An 11,470-nucleotide genomic window follows, 5' to 3' on the forward strand; every position below is an offset into this window, starting at 1 on the left:
GAAATTGTTTGGTAGAAAGTTAAAGCAAATTTCAACATTTGTAGTTGTATGATATGGCTACGCTGTGATGTCATGTGAAAAACTTGCAGTGGGATACGACAGGTTTAGATTTGAGAAGCAGGAATCCTAACCTGACCGCTGATCAATGCTGTTAAGAGTAGAAACTTGATCATTCAAAACCCTGGAGAACATTCAAACCTTGGAGAAATACAGACAGAAATTTTACAAAAGCAGCCATCTCCTGAGGGGAGACAGCATGACCCTGCACTATCAGAACTCTTCGTAAGTTCTTTCAAGGAAGGGCACTGTTCCATCTGCTGACTCCAGGCAAGTTCATCATCTGAATGAGATCCAATACCAGCTGTGATGAAATGGAAACACATTTCAACATGAGTAAGACAGCTGTACTGGGTCAAGGGCCCGATAACCTCATGTGCAACAACAGCGATTTGCTGAAGTGAAGACCTGACATTTGATTTTCCATCCCAGACAAAGGTTGAAAGTAACAAACCAGGTGAGTGAAGATGAAAGGGGCAAAAAGCTGCAGGAAAAACTATGAACAAGAAAGTGTCTAATTACAAAGTACTCTGTCTCATTACAAAGTTGAGAAGAAAAGGAGCGACAAGATGCACTCTCACTTTCACCACTTTGTGTCCAGCATAAAGGAGAAAAGGACTTAGGTAGGTAGTGAAAAAGGTAAAAATTCTCCAGTTTTAAAGAATAACATATGTAACACAAGATGTAAGTAACTTGCAAGTTCAACGTATCTAATAAAAAGCTACCTGTAAAAGCATATCTATGTTTTTAACCAACTAATTCGGGTTTTATTTGCCTAGTAAACAAATGCCTGGATATCATTAATGGCAACCGTGCTTGCATTTTTATTTGAATTGAAATGGGATGAGATTTCTGAGAATCCAAAGACAAGTCAGTTTGTCCCATCGAGTGAGAATTACTGTCCCTACATTTTATTTGTCCAATTGTCTAACTTTCTTTGTTAATTTTAATCAATGATTTTGTATTAACATTCATGGCTCATTAATAAACGTTAAACATCACTGGCCTTGGCTATCTAAACTTCTATACTTGTGTACTTTCTGTATTTGTGTGCTCACAAAAACTCAATACACTGAATACACTGCAGGAAGCAAAGTCTACTAAAAATCCTTGAGTACCCATTCTTTCCAATGCAAAACAGATAATTATTTTTGCTGTTTCTTATCATCCAGGAAAGAGATTAACTTAGCATCTTTTGCATAGTTAACTGTCCTCAACAGGCCTCTTTAAAAGGAGATTAATCAAACTTTCTGAAAGCCCAGATAAGTTAAATTTCCCATTTATTTATTGGTGTACTGTCTATTAAATAATTCTCACATAGAAAAAGCGTGTTTTTTCTCCCGTAAGATGCTGCTTTGTTTATCTCATTCTGTGATCATGTTTCTCTGTCTAGTCTTGTCAAAATGAGGCTTAGTGGTGTTTGTTCCAGATCAGAAGCATTTGCTAAAGATACAAAAGAAACATTTCCAAACAGGAACAAACAGGAAAAGAATTTTCAACAAAAACATCCTTGTCCCCAAAATCTGTCTTTAAAGATGTCTGAACAAAGACTATAAAAATGCACTTAATATCTTTGGAATTTTTATATAGATCATTTCCTGATTTTTTTTTTCCCAGGCTTTATGTTCCAACTCAGTAATCATTTTTAGCTTCATTCCTATTTTGAATATGAGCTGAGCAGTACTGGTTTTCCAGCTGTTGCTAATCATCTTGCTGCATCAATGTAAAAAGCTTCTCCTCAGGCCATTCTGCTTTGCAGCCTGTCTTCCAGAGAGCCAACTGTTAATCAGAAGGGCAATATCATGTGGGTTACAGAGACGATTCTTTGAGTTATCTCCCAAAGCTCTGCAGTATTGCCATCATCATTCTTGCTCGTGTCTTTTATAAGACAGATGGCAAAACGATGTCATTTGAAGAACCATTATAGTTTGGAGGTTTTCAGAGCAACTGTGAAGCTAAAATTAATCCTAGCTCAACTTGTAAGAGGGCAATTGAAGTAAAATTATCTCAGCAAACTCCAGCAGGAATTGAAAGTGTACCTAAAAAGCGGCAGATAATTTTGTTTTGAAATTTGGCTTTATTTAAAAAAGGCATGTACTTCAAATATTAGTTAAATGGCCATGAAAGTATTCTTTATTTATCCTTCAAAACCCAATCTGTAAGTTATATGCCACCTTGCTCCTATTGCTACCTCACCTTTTAAAAGGTGCTGTATTAAAACAAGATATCTGGCACTAAGCAGCACTCTTTTCCAGTGAAGGTGTCACGCTGTATGCATTTGAAATGCGATGCTGCACACCAGCTTGTTTTGACCTGTGTATGTGAGTGTGTGCACATGCAAGTGGTACTCTTCTCAAGTCTCCTCAATATATACAGTGTCTGCAGCTTAAGCAACCTCATCAATTTTGTGCTATCTATATAAGCTTTGCATGTAAGCATTTAAGTCATTAATAACTATGTTAAATATAACCATTAGTTACAAAATAAACACATGCAAGAGACATTTATGGATTTATGAAAGTTTCTGGATGCATTTCATTAATAAAAGAGTATCTACTTGACAAAATTTTACACTAACGAGAGAGTTGTAATGCCAAACATGAATAGTTTAACTGAACACCAAATGGATAAAGCATCTTATACTGAAATGTCGAGTTAATTTCTATCCTGATGTAGGCCTACTGTAACTCACAGTCTAGTTTTACAGTGTATTTCTGACTAACTACACAGATTTTTGGGCAACATTAAGAACCCTCCATAAAACGCACCATCCTTCATCAGAATTTGATTTTAAAGCAAAATAACCCTACTGCTCACAACTGTCATAACCACCCCCACAAACGATATTTACTCAACCACTACACAGCAGGTAGGATTAAAAACTCTATTCCCAATGAATTCCTGAATTAGGACATCTGCATTATAGGGCATAACCAAGAAATTACAATACATTCTACTATTGTTCATTTTTCTCAGAAGTATTTGTTACATAAAATATTTTATATACAATGAACAATCCACTGCCAAGTTTAATCTTTAAAAATATAAAAAAATGCATTTGGCAAATCTGTTTCATTGAACATGAAATTCACAGCTCAAATGTTTCTAAGGAGAAAGGCTTTAGTACAAAGCACGCCACTTACTTTCCATCTGTGTCTGATGCAGCTGCATAGTGCAGAGGTGTACAACCCCTCTCATCAAGGTCATTCACACTAGCTCCAGATCCCACAAGGGCAAACAGGCACTGATAATTACAATTGGCAGCAGCATAATGGAGTGGAGTTCTTTAGTACACATTTAAATAAAAAGTACAATGGTAAATAACAGCAAAATAATATTAGAGAGACAGAAAAAGCAAAATAAAATGAAACTTAAATCTTCCTTACATTTTTTAACAAGTATTTGTGGTGAAGAATGCATCATTACAATATTAAAGAATGGGGCCATTTTCCACGGGCCATTTAATAATGCAGAAAAATATCTAGGGGATCTATTTGCCAGCCAAAATATGTACAAACTTTGTATTAAGGGAAGCTTTATATGAATTTTCTTGTGTAAACATATAGAGGAAAATCAAGTTTACATTAATTAACTAAAAATAGTATTTCTAATTTCAAGCCACATGGAAAAATATGGACAAATATAAGAACTGCATAGCAACTAAACTAGGTCAAAATAAAATACAACAATTAACAAGCAGATATTTTTGACAAACAGGTCAGAATTTTGTCTAAGAGAGGCAAGCATTATTTATTTATTTTTAACTATACTAACATAGTAGAGGTATTGTTAAAGAAAACTTAAAAATATACCTTGTCTTCTTATAACAAAACTGTGAAATATTAGTACTGATGTATAATCTCAGAGGAAACTTATTCCAGCTTCAAATACATAAACAATTCTCTAAATAAACCAGTTTAGACAAAATTTCAAAAGCAGCAAGATGACTCAGAATTCCATTTTCTATTTTTAAAGAGAGATTGCTACTATAAATACCTCAATTTTGAGGAGACAATCAGGCACTTTAAAGTGTGCTACCTCTTCCCTCTCCCTCAAAATTACTTTTCCCCATTTCTCTCCATTTTTAACTATTTTAATCTTTTCCCTCTCCTGAAATAATTGCTCTATATAACATGCACATTAAACCAAAAACCAAACCAAACCGACAAAAAAACAACTTTCAATGACAAAAGTTGTGACAGATAGTTGTTCCTTTCTCAGGAAAGAATGGAAGTGGAATTTAAAGCAAAATACAACTTTGGATTCGTAACGTCCTCCTCAAGTCCTACTCCTGCTGTTCACATCCTGGAAAATCATGCTTTCCATCATGTGATATGAGATTTTACACAAGTACTGATCATGCCATCTAAACTTAAATAATCCTATACTAAAAATAGAAATAAATGTCATTCCAAAAGAGTTCAGAGCATGAACATGGAAACAGAAAGGGATGGATATAGTGAAAGGAAAAAGGTGAAGCAGTTATAATAAAATAATGGATTTTTTAATAAAAAAGCTTAGAAATAGCAACAGCTTTATAGGTTTGACTAATACATTATTTGGAAAACATCACTGATGTCCTTGGATGAGAGCAATTTAAATTCATTAGATCCATGTTATAAGCAAAAAAGGCTCATAAAAATTACAGTTGAATATGGAACTCAGTCTTTAAAAACAAGACTAAATTCCTACTTAACAAAACACAATAAACAAAATATGTTTGTAACTTTTGAAAACGTATGCTGAAGCATAGTTTATTAGAGACATCGTATCTTAAAAAACATTTAAACTGGAACACACAGACTTGCCCACATTAGCAATATGCTACTTCTGCAATACTTTTAACAGCTATTTCCAATACACAAATCTAGAATGTCTTACCTCCCAAATCTGTCCTTTTTGTTGAAGTCTGCACCAGTATTTAGCAGAAGATTTAGGCACTCCAAATTCCTATTAAATTAATGCAATGTTACTTGTGATTGCAAATTTTATTTCCTTAATATTGGCCTCTGCAAATATCAGAACTGCTACGCATATACATCTCATACATTATTTCTAATTGAACTAAACTATCATATGAAAATTTTGATAAATATTATTTTTATAAGTAAACCAGATTTCATAATTGCAGGACCAACCAGGAAAGAATACAAATTATTTCAAGTCCATATATAGAAATTTTATTGATATCAAATGGCATGCATAAAAGCACATAAACATTGACCTAATTTAATTGAAATTTCAATTCTTTAAAGCAAATGAACAGTAACACCTGCATGTCACATGCTTTTTACTACCAGGATTCCAGCACAGAGGCAAGTTTTCAATGTATATTTTTTAAGGCCAAATATAAGTTGCAACATAAATATTTCACTTTTTAGTGTAATTCATTTTCAATACAATATGATCATTATAATAGATGTACAATACTGTTTATAGTTTAAACACTATCTTATTAACTTTCCTAAACTGGAGATGAATGAGGGAATGTGTCACAAATTATGTGTTTTTATATGAAAAGATAGCATTTTAACCTTAATCATTTGCAACAAGGATGTATATCAAGTAGCTTTTGACTTAGAATGATTACTTAACAGTATTACTTGAACAACATTGAAACAGAAAAATGAAAATATCAATATCATGGAGTTCTTGTGTCCCACAAAGTGTATCATGAAATTTATTACCCAATTCTTCCAGGCAATTTTGAGTAGCTGCTATAGAAAACCTACAATACAATAACAATAATCAATATGGATCACAACTCAAGTGATGAGCAAGTAGGTCTGACTACTTCATCCACCTAAACTCTGGAATTTAATTATGGCTTTTAATTTAGTTAGATTGATCTTTTGTTTATGGATATGGTAAAAACATATTTCCCAAAGTTGCTGTTCTCCACCTCATGTCCTACAGTGATCTTAGCTGGGTATGCCATCTTTGAATGCTGTGAATTCTAAAAATTATATCATCATCCATGGGAATTTAAAATAAAATTCAGTTCATCCCCAAGCATAAACCTAAGGTAAGGCTGATGATACTTGGACACTGTACTCCAATAATTACTTATTGAGCTCAATATTTAATTTATTTTTATTGTTTGTAGATAGAATCCATCTTGAAATTATTTTCATGCTTACATAAATTCCAAGGGGAGAGGGCACAAAAAGCACAGAGAGGAAATAATAAAAAAAGAACAGGAATGATCAGCAATTGAAAAAAGAATACTAAATATGAAAGCATGAATGCTTTTTTACATACCCTCCAGCAGCAGCTGCATGAAGACAAGTCCTGCCAAAGTCATCTGGTGTGTCAATGTCAAAACCTACAAATCAAGTATTTTGTAAAATAATTATGTAACACCACCTTTCACAAAACAGCTCTCATCTACTCTTAAGAGAAATGCTTGCTAAGCAAACTTAACAGCTATTTGCAAAAAAAGCACTTAAGCACTGAAAATTTACTTCATTTCAAACACATCCTTGCTATTTGTAATATTTTGAAAAACAGGCGTTCAAGTAAAACTGAAAGGGATAAAGTAAAAGGCAATTAGCTGCACCGAGGCAAGAGGCTATATTATTTCCTATACTTTTTGCCTGCTAATATTTCTATGTAATTTAGTATTGAATATAAAATATATGAAGGTAAGAGGAAAATTTAAGAATATGCTAGAAATTATCAGTTATGCAGAGTTTGTTTTTTTTTTTGTTTTTTTTTTTGTTTTTTTTTTTTTTTTTAAAATAAAGAGGGGGATGTCAGCATTACTAAATCCAGAAGCTACTTAAATTTCATCTTTGAGTTTAGCTCTTTAGTCCCAGAGAAAGAACTTTATTAAGCTGGAGTGAAGGCTGTAAATAGCAATTACTTATAGAACAGCCCTTTAGAGAACATTGTAGTTTTCTCTTCCCATAATATGCGAACTATGGAACTTCACGTGAGATCACAAAATTTAACTGTGCAATTCCATATCTAACCATATACTTTGACAAGATTACTATTTAAATCAGGTTTCAAAGCTACATTTTTGGTTTGAGAAAACTACTGTATTCTCCTAAGAGACTTGCTCTTGTGTAACAAAACTTATTCATTAAATCTCCAGTTTTGGTACTGTTGCCTGGGAATGCATTTTTTTTTTCTTTTTAGGAATTGTTCAACAACAATAAATAGTGAACAACACAGGATGTGTTATTCAAGAGCACTACTATTCAAGACTGTTTTCCTACTCCATATCCCCCAAAACATAGGTTTTGTAGGTGCCACTACGTTCTCCTCCCATTTCAATAGGCAGAGATATACAGCAAACAATTTAAGATAGCTTACCAATCTGATTTGAAAAGTAATGTTTGATGCCTTTCCACATCCCTAGGTTGCTTGTCTAACACCACTAACTACTTAAATGTCATTCAATACTGGGACAAGGCAGATTGATGATGTTAATTTTTTTTTTTTTTTTTTTTTTTTTTTTTTAAGGTCTGCACATGAATATTAAGGAATTTAAAAATCAGAGATTCTTAATTTACATAAATGAGACTCTTCCTCCCGAAACCAATAGGGCACATAGTCTGCAGATACCAATGCTCATGCCAAGAGCACGTACTAATAAGCTGTTAGCAGTATCTAGTCTTTCCAGTCTGAAGGCTGAACATATTCTTCAAGTCCTTATCTGCTCCAGGCTAGATTTACATCCAAGTTTGCTCAACTCATGTAAAAGTCACAGAAACCACTTGCAAGTCTTCCGCAGAGATTCCTTTGCCATACTGAATCTCCAGTAAGGGCACAGCCAGCACAGCACCATGTGCAGAAAGGAGAAAGAGCCAGAGTATTCCTCATTTTGAACGCATCCAGTTGAAATATAGTCAACTATAGGACAGTTCTTTCCTGGAGTGAATCTTTGCAAGCTTGTCTGTGACATGACAGTGAAATAAAAAGCCTTACCGGTGGTCGTTTTAGTTATACTCCTTTAGTTCTTCTCCCAGGCTTCCCTAGCAGACGGTATAAATCTGGGGAAGCAACTTCTTACTCTTCCTTTTCCCCAACCCTCTGCCCCCGACTTTTCTTTTTTCAGAAATATGAAGTGCCTTCAGATTAATGTAGAACCATTTAGGTTGTTATTCTTATTTTGTTCCTGAAGCTTCCACAATCCTTCAGACTAATCTACTTTCTCAGAATTGCAGTGGTTCAAAGAGCTCAGAATTCACACCAGAGCAGACTCTGGACAACAAGGGAAGTAATAAACTTACAACCCTCCGCAACTTCAGGGAGGAATCAAACAATGAAAGCAAAGCACAGTTCGGGTTGCATTTAATTAGCAATAAATCACCAATGCAACAGCTTCTTAACGTAGCAGTCCACAGAGTCTTCAGAGCTATTAGGTGCCCACTACAGGAATAGATAGGAATAGACCGATGTGTATTAAGCTAAAAGACATCATATGGAAGAGCAATGGGGGATGCTCCAAGAAGTCATTTAAGAGAACATTAGTCTTTCTCCTTGAAATTGCATTATGGTCTGAACCAGTCATCCCACCTCTATGACCAACTTAAAACGCACAGACACAACATTTAAAAAGTTACAGATGCATTATTTCAATTTAGATGATTTTTTTTTTTGAAAAAATTACTTCTGTAAAAGTCCGCATTCACTTTAACTATGGACTGTCCATTAAAAAAACAAGCACTGACCCCAGGCTACTAGTAAACTGTACAGATTTTTATGTATTACTAAATTAAGACTTAATTAAAAGCTATTCTATGGAATAAAAAACGAAGTACAAAGCAGCCATGAGTTTTAAAGAGTATCCTACCTGATGAGAGGAGTTTTCTGCAGCAGTCTGAAAATCCACTTAATGCTGCCAAATGGAGAGGAAACATCCCATGTATACCCCGCCTAAGATACACCATAATCAGGTATCACAGTTTCATTACAATTAAAATAAAACAAACATGATTGTGTGCCAAAGTGCACGTGCATGGTGGGTTCAGCAAACCACCTAATTAGAATACTGAGCCTTAGGAAAACTTCACTTATTAAACACTTTCTTACAAGCTAGCAGGATTCATTAAGTCAGTGCAACAGCCTATTAAAACTTGCAGAGCTTTTACTTCAAATATGTGAGAGGAAAATCTATTTCTTTTTGTACAAATTGCAATGTATTGAGTACAGGATAATGCACAAAGTATTTCTTATTTCAAGTTGAAGACGAATTAAAAAAAATCATACTAGTCTTGTTAATCTAATAAATACATTTCTAAATTCTCTCACAGCTTGCATTCATGTCAGTAAAGTTACCTACTTTGCAGTGTCAGCACCACTCGTAATCAGAGTGTTGATTAATAGCTCATGGCCATATCTAGCTGCTATGTGCAAAGGCGTATTTCCGTTCTTATCTTCACAGTCTATTTCAGCTCCTATAATAAAAAGTAATTACTAAGTAAGAATATATGTAGGCATACAGATACTTTTGTTAGCAAAACAGCACTGATAATAATTTAAGCAACGTTAATAATTGTCCCTGACTGACTACTTTGGATTTAAAATCTATACAGCTTTAAGTGGTATTTAGTATTAATAATAAGCAAAATAGAGAGAAACATTTTATTATGTAACCACATGGGACAAACTTTCTGCAACCTGGGTTATGGAAGAGAAATTAATATATTTTCCTGCATTCTGAAAAATAAATGGTTCTTCAATGTAACTTATCAAACTTTACAAGCAGATATGCCAGACTCCACCATTAACTGAACTACTACTGGACACTGGATATGAAAAAAAATTCAGTACATTGTTATCAATATAAGAGGAGGAAAATATTCATAATACTGGAAAGCTGATGACAAAACTACTCCCTCCCCCTTTTTACCATTTTGAATGATGGTTTGAGATCTCGAAAATCTACCATGGATCGCCGTCATGTGCAAAGGTGTTTTCCCATCTTTACTCTGGAAAAGAAAAAAAACAACCCAGTGTTTACTTATGGCCGGTAATAGTAATCCACCAAAACTGACAAAAAAACCAAAAAAGGACATGATTTTACTTTTTTCTCTCCCCTTCACTCCTTCCTTTAAATTGTTTCTACGCACGTCTGCAAGACAGATGCTGGCAGTGACAAGTCAGCATGACATGGCAAGCTTTTCAAAAGAGCTGCTCTTAATCACTCTTCCAGCTGTGAGTGACAACTCAGTGATGCCCACTCACTCACACTTACGCCTTTAGGATAATCACTCTCAACAGGATGATAACAGTACAGAACTTCAGCAACAAGCCTATATCCAACTCTTCCCCTGCCCAAGTTTGAAACAAAACAATGCTTCTTTAAATTGTTTGTTTCTTGAAAGAAAATAGCTGTATTTACTATACAGGTTTACACATTATATTAGAAGACAACACATTAAAAAGCTCATGTGTTTCATGGAAATTTCTGTAAAATTATATTTGTAAGCAATTTATCATAAGCCACAAGTAATCCTACGGTATAACTATTCAACCATAATTGGTACTATACGTTTGACACACATATCAAATGTGCACTTAGTCATTCATCCAGTAAAGATGTCCTTCAAGTGGGCTAACAGTAATGCATAAAGGAATTTCAATTTCAAAGTGAAGTTCCCACTGACTGGAAAAGGGGAAACATAACCCCCATTTTTAAAAATGGAAAAAAGGAAGACCCAGGGAACTACAGGCCAGCCAGTCTCACCTCTGTGCCTGGGAAGGTCATGGAACAGATCCTCCTGGAAGCTATGCTAAGGCACAGGGAGGACAGGGAGGTGATTCGAGACAGCCAGCATGGCTTCACCAAGGGCAAGTCCTGCCTGACAAACCTAGTGGCCTTCTACGATGGAGTGACTACATCAGTGGACAAGGGAAGGGCAACAGATGTCATCTATCTGGACTTCTGTAAGGCCTTTGAGACTGTCCCTCACAACATCATTCTCTCTAAACTGGAGAGGTATGGATTTGATGGGTGGACTGTTCGGTGGATGAGAAATTGGTTGGATGGTCACATCCAGAGGGTAGTGGTCAACGGCTCAATGGCCAGATGGAAATCGGTGACAAGTGGTGTCCCGCAGGGGTCTGTACTGGGACCAGTACTCTTTAGTATCTTCATCAATGACACAGACAGTGGGATCGAGTGCACCCTCAGCAAGTTTGCAGAGGACACCAAACTGAGTGGAGTGGTTGACACGCCAGAGGGATGGGATGCCATCCAGAGGGACCTGGACAAGCCTGAGAAGTGGGCCCATGTGAACCTCATCAGATTCAACAAGGCCAGGTGCAAGGTCCTGCACCTGGGTCAGGCCAACTCCCAGTATCAATACAGGCTGGGGAACAAAGGGATTGAGAGCAGCCCTGCCAAGAAGGACTTGGGGGTACTGGTGGATGAAAAGCTGGACATGAGCCAGCAATGTGC

At 35.5% G+C, this 11,470-nt stretch overlaps 1 protein-coding gene across 2 annotated transcripts in view; it reads right to left on the minus strand.

The window, feature by feature from the left end:
- The window catches only part of ANKRD28 (ankyrin repeat domain 28), a 130,363-nt gene that overhangs the window by 21,767 nt on the left and 97,126 nt on the right, over positions 1–11,470 (minus strand). For both annotated transcript variants that reach the window (XM_019474480.1, XM_009288585.2), the window contains exons 9-14: positions 9,920–9,998; positions 9,350–9,464; positions 8,861–8,943; positions 6,319–6,382; positions 4,939–5,007; positions 3,201–3,341 (exon numbers count right to left, since the gene is read on the minus strand). In XM_019474480.1, the coding sequence (XP_019330025.1) occupies positions 3,201–3,341; positions 4,939–5,007; positions 6,319–6,382; positions 8,861–8,943; positions 9,350–9,464; positions 9,920–9,998 (551 nt within the window). The remainder of the gene's footprint in view (positions 1–3,200; positions 3,342–4,938; positions 5,008–6,318; positions 6,383–8,860; positions 8,944–9,349; positions 9,465–9,919; positions 9,999–11,470) is intronic.

Source organism: Aptenodytes forsteri, unplaced genomic scaffold (genome assembly GCF_000699145.1).
Source record: "Aptenodytes forsteri isolate BGI_AS27 unplaced genomic scaffold, ASM69914v1 Scaffold9, whole genome shotgun sequence".
Lineage (NCBI taxonomy): Eukaryota > Metazoa > Chordata > Aves > Sphenisciformes > Spheniscidae > Aptenodytes > Aptenodytes forsteri.